Raw genomic sequence first — 15,463 nt, 5'->3', positions numbered from 1 at the left:
ATGTTAGGCTCTGAGGCTTTGTTCATTTAGCAGTATGGTTCATGTTAATCTGTTTCAGAGATGCATCCAAACCTCAAAATTCATATCTAGACCAAAATTACTCCAAATTTCAGGTATATTCAGATCTTGGTTTTTGGTTGATTCTACTCTTAAGGTTATGAAATTGAGTCAGATTCAGTTCTTTTGCGAAGGTTGGTGATCTGCACTAAGCATTTATATTTGTTCTCAGCTTTAAGTTTGAATAAACTTGGATTTTGCTATTACACTGTATTTTTCACTTTTTGACTATCTGATGGTTTTGTTTTACATTAAAATGAGGAATTCCCCTACAGATTAACACAAGGGACAAACAGCAACAACACATTATAGGAAAAGCATGCCCAAGCACTGGACTGGCTTTCCCATTTGATTCTTTTGGCATTACTCAGTCCTGACAAGGAGGTTATAGGAATGTTTATAGAAGATTTAGTGATAGACCTTACAAAGCACCTGCAACACTGTATGTAGAGTACAGGACGGCAGAGAAGTGAAGATGTTAGGTGCTCCATTTTTTGTAATAAGTACCACTTTTAATTTTTAAGCTATGAAAACAGCAATATGTCCGTTTTAGTATATCATCTGTATGCTAGACAGGCACAATTCTGCTCTCATTTACTCTGGAGCAACTGCATTGCTGTAACTAGAGGTGTCAAACTATGTGACAGGAAAATTAGATCCAATTATTATTTTTTAAATACACATAGAAATCCAATATTTATTTCTCCACCCTGAACTGACAGTACCAGCAAAGAGACTGGATTGAAAAACTCAATGTTCTAACTCCAGAAAAAATTGTGTGTCACCTAAGATATCAAATGAATAGTTTAATTTTCTTTTTCTCATCTACCCCAACCCAATATTCAGATTTTGAAAAACATTTTTTCTTGCAATGCACTCCTTGCTGGACCCCAGATTTCTTCTCTCAGCTTTGTACTTGCATGTGGCTGGATTCTCCCTGTGGATTTTGAGTTTACAGCAGAAACATCAGTAACAGATTTGGAAGTGCCAATGCAGATAATATAAATGAAAAATATATAGGTCCGAAAGACTTCTTACTATGCATGAGAGAAAAAAGCAAAAAGAAATGGAAATGTATATTATGGTTTAAGCTATCAACACTTTCCCACCAAAAAACAAAATAAGTAAAATAAAAATAATGAGAATAGGGATTCCTACAACAACACACTAAAGCACGATGCCAAGATACAATCACGGCACTTAGAAGTCCGAGCAATGACAAGCATATGTGATCATGGCCTTTGCTAAATAATAAATAAATAAGTTTTGAAAAAAAAAGAAGAATGATACAAAACACCAAGAAGCAATTTTGTTTGTGAAGGCTGATATTCTTGGAGGAAACATAAAAATAAACAATAGAGAAGCTGCTATAGCAATGAAATTAAAAAAAAAAAGTCTATGTTTGCCAGCCACATTGCATAATTGAACACGACACAGTCACCTGTCTGCTTCCGTTTAACACAGGAGAGATGAGTTGGTCTAGTATATTTGATAGCAGGTTTTAAAATGATTTTCCTGGAGGGAGAGTGGGCCTGAACTTCAGTTTTTTTAGCAAGTTCAGCTTTCTTATACACTGCTATGAACAAGAAAACACAAAAGCACACAATCAGGAAAAAAACACCAAACAGTTTGACATGACAACACATCAACCACAGGCCAGACCTACCGCTCTGTTACTCCAGTTTGATGCTTTTGGTTCCACTTGAATGAATTAATCCTAGTTGGCAGAGGTGAAGGACTAGTGCATTAATCTCAGATGTGCTACCTAGTCCCAAGGAGCTACCTGGGCATAAAGCTGGAGTGATGGAGTGGTGAGCCTAGCACCTTTTCTTTTACATAATTGTACATCTGATTTAAAAAATATTCCAGATAGTACGATTAAGGTATTCATCTTCTACAACAGTGTAACCTTGCAGTACTGTACAACAGCAAAAATATAGTAATAGGGAGTATTAAATGAACCTTTTTTCCTTCTCACTTCATCTCTGGAGAGTGTGCTAGGTTCCTTTTTAGCTATTTTCCTTTCAGGAGTAGAAATCCTGCCTCTCCCAGTTTTAAAAGGTTTCTCTTTTTTATGTTTATCCAGAGATGATCTTCGCAATTCTCTCTCTGCCTTCTCCTCTTTAGGAACAGTCTCTAACTGTTCTGTCATGATGCTCCTATCATCATCTGTAGGGTCAGAGCAAATTATAAGAATAAAAAGAAGATTAGTAACAAATGTTAACAGAACTTTGGTGGAAGGGAAAAAAATGAAAATGCAGCAAATTGTTTTAAAAAATGACAGAGTATTTTACCATGTTTTGGAAATGTGCTGAAATTACTATTATTGTTATTATTACACTCTTTTCAGTGATTATGGTTTATTTGGAAGCAAAAAAAAAAGTTTATAAAAGGATAATGCACACCTTGAGTATCTGCCCAGAGGCTGTCTGTGTCCATGATGGAGTCATCGATAGTTGTTTCATCTTTGTAATCATCATATGTCTCGGTCTTATAATCAGTAAGCAGGATTTCTCCTTTCTCAGGTGAGGCAGGAGCTTCTGGCGAGCCTTCTTTGAGTTCTGCTTGGCTATCAGCTGGTTCCTCCATATCCACTTCCTCTTCAGGCTGAGAGTCTCCTGTTTCCAGTTCTTCCTGCTGTGAGGCAGCAAAGCGCACGCTGTGAGAAGCAGATTCACCCTCATCCACAGTTGTTTGGACCACCGTGATGAAGTCATCCTCAACTGTGACAACAGACTCAATAACCCCTTTCAGTTCAGGCATTTCCTCTAAGCTGGCCTCAGCTGGCACTTCTTCTTTGGCGGCTGTCTTCAAGTCTGTTTCTTGGGGCATTTCTGTTATGAATTGTTGCTTCTCTTCTTCCTTCTCCTCCTCTCCTCCTTCTTCATGCTCTTCTCCTTTTGGAGTCTCAGCTGTTAGACCACATGGCAGCTGCTCTGTGGTTTCTATGGGTCTTGCAGCTGCATCAGGAGCTTCTTCTTTAGGTTGTGGTATGCTCTCCATTTGGATTTCAGCTGTCTCCTCCTGCACAGACTCAGCTTCAGAAATGGGGAACTCAAGGGCAGGTTCCTTCACTGGCAATTTTGATGTAATATCTTCTTCTGACACAGAAGGTTTCTGAGATTCTGTTTTATTGTCATCTGGTTTTAGAGATTCTTCATTCAAGCCCTCTTGGGTCTGATCATGTTCTCCACTAGACTCATAAGATTCTTCTTTATCAACTGCTTCCTGATGCACCAGATCAGGCTTAGTTACTTTCTCCTTGATCTCAGTTTCAGATGGTTTGGTGCTATCCTTTACATGAGTAGGCTCAGTCCTTGAGAGAACATCTGCCTCTTTTGATTCCTTGGATAATGAAGTCTGGTCTTTTGGAGCTTCTTGTATTTCAGAATCTGCTCCTTTTACATAAGCTTTGTCCTGCTCTGAAGCAGGTGTAACAAATGCACTGATCTTATTATCTAATTGACGCTGATATTCTTCATCTACTTGCCTTGCAGCAACATCCAGATCATGTTTTATAGCATCATAGTCTGGTTTTTGTGGTGTTTCTGCCTCAGCTACCTCTGGAACAACACTAAGAGACTTTTCCTCCTTCTCAGTGAATAAAGAAACAATATCTTTTTCTTTGGTGATCACTTTAGCTAAAGCATTGTCTGACCCAGCTATATGAAGTTTATCAACCAAACCTTCTTCTTTCACTTCAATAATTGCATCGGGCCTCATTTTCTCATGTTCTTTACTTTTAATGGCATACATTTCTTTAGAATCAGCCTGTTCTTCACTTTTTTCTAGCAGAGTATCTAGCTTATCAGCACCTTTCTTCTCCTGCTCATATTCCCTTACCAGGACCATTGAGTCACCAGATATGTGCTGGCTCAAGTCTTGATCACTAGCAAATTCACTAGCAAATTCTGGTTTGGACTTCCCAGCTGCTGCCAACTTGACTTCTATCAAAGAGAGGTCAGCTGGTAGACCTCTTCTCAGTTTTTCATCTGTGCCTTCATAAAAAGGGCATGTTTCACCAGTTAAACTTTCACTGTCCTGGACTGGAGAAGGAAGTGGAACTGTGTATTTATTGAAGACACAGTAGCCTAAATCTTCCAGCTGACTTTCAGCTTTTAGGGTTATGTGGTTTTCATCAGACACAGGAGGCAGGGTTGTACCACTGTCTTCTGCAACAGCATCAGAAGGAACAGATTTCCTTCGAGCCACCTCTGCATCAGCACTCACAGAAGCTAATCTAGACCTTGTGCCTGCTAGATCCAACATTTCAGGCAAGTCAGGAGCCATTACAGTCCCATTTTTGTAATAATCTTTAGCCAAGAAAGGTGATTCAACCAGGGATTCAGCCTGAATGTTTTCTTCTGTCATGGCTTTTTCCTCTTCCATCTCATCATCATCATCATCTTTGCTATCGATAGGGAAGCAAGGGGCTTTCTCTAATGCTGGGGTGGTTGCTGGCAAGTAGTCATCACCTTCATCCAGACTCCCACTAGTATTAGTCAGAATATCTGAAGCTAGTGGAGACAGATCATGTGTCCGACCAAAGCTAAATCCTAGAGCTATAGAATCCAGACAAGACATTGGCAGGTTAATTGACATACTTCTCTGCTCAATTGCAGATCTACCTCCAAGTCCTAAGCTCCTGCTTAGAGTCAAATCATCTTTATTTTTATTATGCATATCTCTCTTATCCCCATATACCTTGGGATCAATAGTGAACATTCTTTCTGGTGAACTGGGTTCCTCTGAGTTGTCAGATGGAAAAGTATGAGCAAGAGTACTGTACCCTATTTCATGAGCACTGGGGTGTTGATCAGGTTCTGACTCTAATTCATCTTCCTCTTTTTTAGATAATGGAGAATCTATATGATAAGGTTCGTATGCACTTTCTTTAGTATCACTTAGTTCATAGTAATCACTGCCTTGCTTCTGAATGTCACTTTTTATTGCTTCCTCTTTCAAAGTAGATGTTTCAAAATACTTTGACATTCCTGACCTATCCTCTTCTGCTTGTATTTCATGAGTAGCTGCGTCTGCAATACAGATATTATCCTCCTTAGTATCCTTTTTTATATCTTTTTCATGAGAAAATTCTTGAGTTGGACCTTTTTCACCTGTTAAGCTTAGAGCATCAGGAGCTTTCTCTGCTGTTTTAGATAACTGAACTTTATCTACAGGTTCATGGCTTAATGTGCTTGTGGGGGCATTTATGCTTGCCTGTTCTTCCTTTTTGGTATCTATTGCTCCTGAAACCCCAGCTTGATCCATTTCTTTTTCTGTTTTGAGACTATCAGGTGACTTTTTAGTTTCACCTTCCTTTTGAACAATTTCTTTGTCTGCAACAAGTCCTTTCTCTTCAGACTTTGTAAAAAAATTACTGTCATCTAATACCTTGGACTTCTGTCCATCAAGGAAATCGTATCTTTCATCTTCATCACTCTCATCTCTTGTCATGTCCTTTTCTTCCCCCCAAGTAGAAAATTTCTGGGTGGACCTTTCCTCTGTAATTGGGGTATCTACAGTCACTGCTGATACTCCTTGTGCCTCTAGAGTTTCTATTTTGTCTTTGGAGATCCGTTCCTCCTCTCTTGAGAAATCTTTGGCAATCTGTTGTTCAGCAGAGTCTTGTTTTATTTTGTAACTGTCTTCAATCTGATATTTCTGTGGGATAGCTGATGATGTTTCTGAAGGAACTTCTTTTCTGACAGTATCTGACACATCAACTTTGGATTCTGGTGGCAAAGAACTTATTCCTTGCATGGAGACATGATCTTGAACATCTTTAAAGTCATCTTTATATTTTAAGGGAATCACTTGGCTTGAAGGTATTGAGTCATCTGTACTCCTTTCATCTGCTTTACTCTCTTTTGGTTGTTCAGTGGACAAATCCCTTTGTTCTTGACAGACAGAAGGTTTTGCAGTTGAATCAGGTTCTGTAGAACTTACTTCTCCTTTCTTTTGCAGATCTGTATCCAAAGTTTGTGAGAAAGTGGGAAGCATTCCCTCTTCTTTTCCACGAGATTCCTTTTTATCTGTATCCTCTGTTTTTGCTGGCTGTGGAACTAAAGCATCATGTTTAGGTTGCTCACCAGTCTTAATGTCTTTCTCTGATTCACGTTCCTTTGTGTCTAATGGCTCAGCTGTGAAAGGGCCTGTGCCCTCCTGGTCTTGGATTTCCATCTTCGAGGCTGTAAGTAAATCTGAAGTAGTTTGGGTTTTACAACAAATTACTTAAAGCACTTATAGCAGGCAGTCATTTAGTTTACAACATCTTGTATGATTAATGCAGGGGAAAGGGAAAATATGCAGGCATGCAGCAAGGCTATCCATTTAGAAATCTGTTTTAAACTGTTGCATTTAACTCTCCTCTTAATGTACAAGGTTTCATGAGTACCATAAATTATAATGCCAGGAAAATATGAAAACCTGCATCCATTGTAATGAGTAGTGTCTTAAGTACTGTCTTCTTACTCATTACTTGCATCCTTGCATCCAACAAATAAAAATATAAATAGCCTTCATTTTATAAGTATACTTCACTGGAATCTGAATACATTGTAAGGTTTTCTTTAGTAAGTCCTACAAAATTTAGTCAAATGAACAATATCCTTGAAATATATAATATATGTATTTGCATATATGTAAATCTGTCTTAAATAAGATCTTTATTCTGTGTAGCCTAACCTAAAGAAATATCAAAATGTACAGTACATGGGGTGAGGGTAGATGGAGGTTATTATGTTTACTAACTTCACATTTGCTCTTGGCAAACTGCAAAACTCAAGCTACTCTCATAAAACTAGTCTCACACAACATGAATTGGATATGTGGCTGCTTTTATTTCCAAAGTTTGAAGTCCTGGTTTTCAGAAATGCTGAGTACCAAGAAGTTCAAATGAAGTTTATGAAAGGGTGTTCAGAATCTCTGAAATTAAAATATTTTAAAACTAAATGAAGTGCTACTCTTATATCAGTTATTGTTATATTCTTAGATAATATTCTTTGGTAATGTGTTAAGAGTAGAATTTATAAGTGATTTATTAGTAGTTAATGACCACTCTTTCTTAGTGCATTTTAAAACAAATACAATGCAAGGTACTGCAGAAAGTTATAATGCTATTAAAAAGAACAATTTTAAGTGCTTTTAAGCCAAGTTTTGAAACAATAATTGGGCAAATTTGGCTCTCCTTACTCACTTAAGTGTTCCGTCTGAAGCCAATGAAACTATTTCTATAAGGACAGCATGCTGGACTGATTACTACATTATTCAACAATTTATAGGTTATTTGTTAACCATTAGTAAAATATTTAGGTACGCTACCTTTAGCTTAAAACTTTAATAATTTTTCTAAACATTGTAACTAGCAAATAAAAAGTCCACATATGCAACAATTTTTTCTTTTGCATCTTTTAATTTTTTTTGCTCTTGTGGTGGTGGTTTTTGGTGCCTTTAAAAGCAATGCTTATTAAGTAATGTCACCGTGAGATTAACTAAATGAATGTTACCTTTCTTCACTTGTTGTACTATACAGTACTGATGCACCATAACCACTGACATTAATCAGCATTTTTAATATCACAGGAATTTCATTTTAAATCAACTGGACCAAATAAAATTACTAGCATAGGCTTTCTGTTAGTAAGGTAGCCTACCAAAACCAACACCTCTTAACACAGTAAAATCTGTTTTTACTGAAAAGAAATGCTGTCCACAGAACAAAACCTGAAGTTCTTAGTTTTTACTCAGGAAAAAATGTGATCTCAAAAGTGATTTTGCCTGAGTAAGCATCTCCGAATTTTATGATAGGTGCCCAATCCTGTATTTCATTATGAAGGAAAAAAATCCCATTGAAATCATGGGAGTTAGCCCAAGCAAGGTATTCCAGTTGGGCTATACACTTACTGTAGAGTAAAATAAATGAAAACTCACAGCTCTGACAATGATCAAAGAGGGAAAGAGTAGACTGCAATGAATGGCACGGATATGACATAAGAAGCGACAGCTTTAGGAAATTAAACCCGAATGCATTGAAGCATAAAAAATACTGCACACTGCAAACAAAAACATTTCTATAGCTTAAGCCTCTTTATGTCATAGTCAAAGTCAATAAATCATATGAATCTCAGCATCAAAGAGAAAAAAAATATACACGTAGATTAGCAATGTGACTGGCAAACACATTTGAGATGGGGAAAAAAAGACTTACAGGGTGGTATCAGCTTAGCTACAAAGCATATTGTATCACAGCAAAGTAAAAAATCAGGAATTAGCTGCAGTGGTGGGAAACCATGTTGTCAGATAGCATCCACACAAATCAGATTACCCACTACACACTCATCAAGCATAATAACAAGAGCAGTAACAATAAGAAATGAGAAAAACAGGAAATGAAGCAGCCTTAGAAAGCACTGGAGAAAGCTGGAGAAGAACTTATTTGCAGCAAACACATGCAATCCTAAGGAGGACACACCTTCCTCAGCCAAGGAAGGTGCTTTCGCTTTCAAGGACACTTCCTGGACAACTGTTACTCTTTCCCAGGTGGGTGCAGCACTTAGCACTCTGTCTTCATGATACACTTTGGCCTCCGACCCAGAATCCAGCCGGCCCTTATTGAGGCCCTTTGCCTGGTCTGAAGGCTCAGCAGGCCTATGCTCTTTCCCCAGTTCCTTTTCAGGAAGGGCTGCTGGTTTCTTTTCCTCGGCCATTGGACTGTATACTGTTTCTTCTTCTTTGAGGGGTGGAAAAAGGAGGTGATATCAACACCAACAGACAATACAAAATTCAAAGCTCAACAGGACTATTCTTCCATAACACTTTCAGCTCTATGTAGAGGTTAGGTTTTTAACTTCTCAGGTAGGTGCTTTAGCCTCCATCCCATTTCAAGTACTGGAGGTATAAGTGAGTGAGCTTATCTTAGAACAAGAAAGGATATGTTATTCTCTGGCTGCCAAATGGCACGGCATACACTGGAATGTTTAACAGCATCATTTCCCTTCTTAACAAATGTTTAAAGAGAGAGCTGAAAATGTCTTACAGAGCTATTGTTTCCCATCTGGAGATAACTGAAGATCAAAATAAATGTTGAAAACTTATTGGAAGTGGAGATGGTACTGGGTGACCGACGGCTGTGAAAAGATTGATATCTCAATGTGCTCACAATGTGTACTACATTTTTTTATAAACGTACAGGTTTCTCTAATACATGAAGGCCCTTCAGGGAAAAACTCCTTTCACTGACCTTGAGGATATTACAGACTGTCAGCAAGGAATCTAATTTGGAAAATTATCCTGAAAAAACTTTTATAGGGCTGATCATTAGTAGATTCACAAGACTACTTGAGCTGCCTGTGGCAAATGGGTGCACAGCTTTTCTCCTTCAGCTGAGCAATGTGTAATGATGCTATCTAGGTACTTTAAGTTCTGTACATTAGATCAGGAATTTAAAGGGGGGGGTGTCATTTTTTCCCCCGTAAAATGTAGCCTGATAGGCCAAAAATGTACAATAACAATATTTGATCATTTAAATTTCTAAAATAGGGTAATGTCACCTATTCCGGTACAGTGCTAATGTAATTATATTATCATCAAGCATAGCATTTATTTCACTCTTGCCAAAGCAGAATACTAAAGGCTCCAAGCAGATGCTGCATTTATCACATAATTATTGTGTTAATCACATGACAAATTGCAACATGCCACCGTTTCAATCAATTTAGCATGTTATAAAAATGGCAAACCAGTCACAAAGATGTTCCAATTTGAATTTAATGTGAAACAGCTTTGTGGCTAGTGTGCATTGTGCTTTAATTTAAACACATGAAGTGTTAAAGCTGTTTTGTTCTGTGTATCCCAAAACCACATGTGGGGACCTTTAAAGCTGCAGCAGATAACCTAGTTTTGGTGGCTTTAAAGGTCTGCGTGCACAATGAAGAAGTTTATCCTAGATCGCAACCATCACACATCCTGCCTTGCCAGATCTTGAATGTCTGGCATATCAAGACACAAGATTTTTAGGATCCAGGATAAATACCCCAGATCCCACTGCACATTTAAATTGATATCTGACAAGGCCCATAGAGTGATTTGTCCAATGCTCCTATTGAAATAAACTATGACATATTCAGATTGAATATCACCTTGCTCTGTGGGTATTCCCATTGACAGCAATCACGATTAATAAGAGACCAGGAATCAGCAAGGTTCTTAAGTGCAGCTTCACTGAAATCAACACAAGCACTTATGTGCTTAAAGTGAAGTCCATTCTTAAGACCTTCACTAAATACAAGCAAAATAAAGTGCAGTTGAGTGCTTGGTTCAGTTACATTAAAGTTGAACTTTTCTGTAAATAAGTGAATCTGCCAGCCTAAGTGTTACAGGGATGTTTAAACAGAGGTGGATTTTACCTAATTTATGCTACCAATGTCATAACCTAGGACAATTTGGGCATTTGAAAGACTAATGTTCACTATCTAGCTTAACTTGCTTAAATAATTTACCTTTGTTTCCCTCTATGTTTTTTTTTCATATATATCCAATTTTAAAATTTTGATCTGAAAAGACCACAGTTCAGTTCTCCACTTTTTTACCCCATTTTGATGTAGCTTTAACTTTGTCATGCAAGCATTAATTGGTGTAACAAAGTGGAAAATGAGGTCCAAAGATTATCATCAGTTGAACTCAGTTTATGAATGTCAGGATAGTTGATCATAATGACTTTCAGGATTACTACAATTCTATCAAACAAATATTTCAGATACACAGAGTTAGAAAAGAAATAGAAAAATAATTTGCACAAAAATCTCTTTTAGGTTTTTATACTGGGGAATAAAGAGGATTCTACCAAAAGTGAAGAATTTTGCTTTACTAATGAACAAAATGAACAATTTTTTTACAGCTGTGTTACAGTCTCCAAAACAAAATAAAACATAAAAAATGGATACTAGCAATTTATACAAACTTAATTATAGCAGCACTAATGGGCATAACTGTAACAGCAGAGGAAAAAAATATTCAACTTGAATGGACAAATACCATGTTTTAACATGCAAATAACTACACAAATACACACATGCACACACAGATCAAACACTTCTTCTACCTACACTTAGATTAAAATATCCAGTAAAACATTTAGGCTTGATTTTTTTCAACCCTTTTCAGGAAACACTTTTATCTACCTGATCCAATAATAATATATTAATTAAAATAGTACCCCCCTTTTTTTTGAAGCTATAGGACACAGTGAGTACATCTATATGAGAGGCTTTAATGTGGAGTTGATTAATTAGATCTGAAGCAAACACCTCACGTCTACACATGCAGGGCTACTAGACTGGAGTAAACTAATTAACACTGCAGCATGGTAGTACTTGTAAATACAATTATCCTGCTGCAGAGTTTTTACTTTGCAGCACTGCATGCGCAGACACTGACATGGCTGTCTAGAGGATGAGAGTGTTACAGTGCAGGGGATGCCTGCTGGCTAGCCTCTCATTGTAGCACCCTCGTGTCCCAGCCAGCCCCTCCACAGAACACTGACCTGGGGTAGAGCAGCTCCAGGCTGGCAGGCTGACTCCCCAGGCCTCCTGCCAGCTGGGACAGAGCCGCCCAGGCTCAATGTGCTGCTGTCCTAAGTGCATGTGTAAACCCTGTTCCTAGAAGCAATAAACTCCGGCGCACACTGTGCTGGAGTTTATTGCTTCACATTAATATCATGTGTAGACATGCCCAGTATAATCCTCAGCTGTTAAATATGTCCTGTACTATTTCACGATGGAATCCTAATGATTGCCTTACCAATACTTCCTTGTATGATTAACTCTATTAAGCCAAAATAATGATTTTTCCTAATCCTGTTTTTACTCACAAGACAGTCAGTAGAAAAAGATATTTTACAAAGCCTGCTTCTTTGCTCATGAGTCAGTTTATTACCCCCTCTCTCTTACAGATCGTGTTCTGGAATCTATTTCTTCCACCAGTGGGCAATGTACAGCTTTGTATAAGGTTGCCCTTCATAGTTTAAGCTATCTAGAAGAGGTGTTTTAGGTGTAGGTATGAATATCTTGCACACATTTTAGGTATGGCAAGTTAAGTTATGACAAGGTTTGTGAAGCACCTGGTTTGCAATAGCTTTGATAGGAGTCCTGATACTGTTAGCAATCTTGGATTAACAGCATGGGCCTCTTTTAATTGTTTCCACTGTTGCTGCAATATCAGAATACATTCTCCTGTGCAATACTTTACTTAAATAACCTCATTAGTTCTCAGTATACTTTTCTGTATTCTCTTGTGACATAAACTTCTTCTGAATTTTATCACCATTCTTCATATCTGGCTTAAACTGCAGGTTAATTTAGCAAAGTAGTATTAAGCATGACATGGTTCACTTTTGTCTAGGATAGGAATCCAGCAACCTAATAACCATTTGGATTAGGAAAAAAAGACTCCACAAATTCATTCCATACTTTTCCCACTACCCTGGTAAAATAAGTTGCCTAAATAGCTAATGAGGGAGTCAAACTAATATGAGATGGGATGCAGACAACTGCAATATACTTTCTTAAATATCTGTATCATTTGTGATCAGGTAAAGGTTGCTGGCCATGCATGGAACATTGGCAAGGACACCACAGACCAAATGAATCCTTGAAATACCATTTCTTAAGTTTGTCGATAAATCTGGCCTCTTCTGCCCTACAAAACTACTTAGTTGTTTTCTGTGGCTTTCCCAGTGGGTGGGTGTCTTTACCTCTGTCGCACCAACACATGGCTTTACTCAGGTACCTTATTTTCCACACTTTCTCTAATTAGGATCACCACATGGGCCAATATGAAATACAGGACACTGCTTCCCTGTCCACCCAATGTCTGCTGCTGCAGGCAAAGGTGTGGGCGGGGCATCACTGGTATTACTGTTTAGGCAGCTAAGGAGTCAATTAATGACCCATTGTTTTCTTCACAGGTGTTAACAATCCCCTTTTAATGGCCATTCCACTAATGGAGATAACCTATTAGGGCAATTTTGCTGTCTCCTAGAGCTTCCTATTTCACAGCTTCTGTCATTCTGCCTCCCCTCCCCACACCCTGCCCCCGGGATGCTCATTTTAATTTTCACTGGCCAGCCAGGACCAGCTTCCAAAATCTAGGACTGTCCTAGCCAATGCAGGATGTATGGTCACCCTATCTCGAATGTTAAGAAGGAACATCTTTTCTTCCTTTTAATGAGGTGCTTGTTCACTGCAACAACCAAGGTCATTTTATGACAAACTATGGACTAAAGCAAATGCCAGTATGAGAGGCACAATAACTATACATTCATTTACTGCACCACAGCATTTGACTCTCAGGCCCCTGCCTCATTCGGGGGTATGTGGATTCTAGAGGGACTTCACTGTTGTGTGGAAAAAATAAAAGACCCAAAGAAGTTGCACCAGGCATGTATAATGGGATGAAAATCATTTGGCAGGGTGGAGGGGAGGAGGAACAAAATGGGACCATGTTTAATTCACCTTTTTCATGGCTTAACAAGGCCTCTGCACTCTGCACTGTGGCACTGGGGAGTGTATTAGAGTCATTCCACTCAGAGCTGAACAAAGGATGCTCATAGTACTCCTCGTCTGAATGGCAGGGGTCATCATCAGGCACAGACACTGAAATGGAGGGGGCTAGGTGCTTACGCCTCTCCCCGCTGGCAGTAGGCCCATAGTGCAGGCAGCTGTGTAGAGGCCCCACCTTATCCTCAGCCCCTTCATCTACAAACAGACACACACACAGGTAGAAACAGCAGGACAGACAGACAGACAAAGTAAGACAAGACAGGATGGACACATGCACTGACATGTCTAGGCACTATGCCATACCACAGAATGGATTCAATCAGCCATGCCAAGGCAATGCAGAATTGAAGACATGAAATTTACATATATGTAATTTACTGGGTAAATGTTTATTGTATCTCTTAGTAATCACCACTGCAGAACACAATCATTGTAAATGTCAGTGAAATCAAAATTAAACTTTAAGGGCAAGATCCTATTCTACCCATTAGACATATAAGTGAACACAGGCACCTAAGCATGATACTATTCCATCCTGCTCAAATGCCTGAAAAACAGTTAATGAGAAAGGTGGATGAATCCTCCTCCTCCTTGCTGCTTTTTCTGATTTTGTCTTGAGACAAAGATGACAGAGTGTTATAAAAAGTGGGGGCATAAACTTTTTTCCAGGGACTCAAGCATGGTAGAACAGGATCACATCTGTCCGTAATACATAGAATCAGATCTGGCCCTAAACTTTTAAGGGTTATACACCAGACTTGCACTGATTCCAAATAACATTATACACAGGGACTGATTTAGGAAATAGACTTAGTACCCCATGGCCAAGTTGTATGATTCCTTCAAAACATTTGGGTAGATATGATACCTTTTATTAGACCAACTGAATAGTTGGAAAAACGGACTTTGCAAGCTTTCGGATGCAATCACCCTCCTTCAAGCATAGGGAATCTCTGCTGTTCTGAGACTTCAAGGAATGAAATGGAGTCTCAGAACATCTACCCAAAGAACCTTGCCTACTTATGTCCTTAGACCAACATGGCTACAACGAAAAACCCTTGAAACAGTTGAAACACTTGGAAATTTAGAATCTAGAAGCTGTTTTCATTTAAAAATCAATCTATCATACTTGGATAGAAGCTTTATAAAAATCTATTTTAAACATCTGCTACTCTTTTTCTACACATCAATAAATAACAATTTAACCTAAATAAAGTTCTTTCTAAGCTTGTGGCTAACTTTTAATGGTAAAAGCCTCCTAAAACTACCTTACAGCAATTTCTTTTATTATTTGTCCCTGCATTTTATATTGTTGTACCATATTTCTAGGGTTTAAGATGGCCTCCGATGGAAGTTTTTCAATGCATTAATGAGGGCTTGCTTTTTCACCTGCTGAAAAGTTAGTGTGTATCATCACAAAGATGGTTCTGTTGTTGACAAGAGGAACATCTTCAGTTTCTATTATTGTTGTCTACAAAATAACACAGCTGAAATAAAAATGGCCAACGAACAAATCTACCTAATGGATCAGATGTGATCTGAGATTGTCTGTCAGTTATGGTGCACACTGAACATGAGCTAAGTTATGGCACTGCTAAATACAAGATATTAAGCCCATCCTCTGAGTATGACAACTAGATACATGATAAATCCTACATTTAGGGAATATCCTCTTTCAGTTGGTGTCTATAACTGTAAATAACCTGTTGACTTTTCCTCTACCACAAAAACTGCAAAAATAATTCCTTCATTTTTTCTTTTCTTGAGACAGTTTAGAACCTCTCCCCATAACTCCTCATAGAAGCTAAAATGTAGTTTCCTAAAAGAGCTTGATCTACATTTCACTC

General features: G+C 38.2%; 1 protein-coding gene across 23 annotated transcripts in view; it reads right to left on the bottom strand.

The window, feature by feature from the left end:
• MAP2 (microtubule associated protein 2) overlaps positions 1 to 15,463 on the bottom strand; it is a 388,240-nt gene that overhangs the window by 44,002 nt on the left and 328,775 nt on the right. For 11 of the 23 annotated variants that reach the window (XM_059727110.1, XM_019492133.2, XM_059727117.1 and 8 more), the window contains 3 exons: positions 2,463 to 6,260; positions 2,020 to 2,226; positions 1,499 to 1,633 (listed from right to left, as the gene is read on the bottom strand). The exons of 5 other annotated variants lie outside the window; for them this stretch is intronic. In XM_059727110.1, the coding sequence (XP_059583093.1) occupies positions 1,499 to 1,633; positions 2,020 to 2,226; positions 2,463 to 6,260 (4,140 nt within the window). Of the gene's footprint in view, positions 1 to 1,498; positions 1,634 to 2,019; positions 2,227 to 2,462; positions 6,261 to 8,530; positions 8,789 to 15,463 lie in introns of all 23 variants that reach the window. 7 more of the 23 variants (XM_019492135.2, XM_019492141.2, XM_059727116.1 and 4 more) reach the window with 3 other exon arrangements.

Source organism: Alligator mississippiensis, chromosome 4 (assembly GCF_030867095.1).
Source record: "Alligator mississippiensis isolate rAllMis1 chromosome 4, rAllMis1, whole genome shotgun sequence".
In the NCBI taxonomy this organism is placed as follows: Eukaryota; Metazoa; Chordata; order Crocodylia; family Alligatoridae; genus Alligator; species Alligator mississippiensis.
Note: the sequence above shows the minus strand (reverse complement) of the source record. Positions and strands in the feature narration are given on the sequence as shown.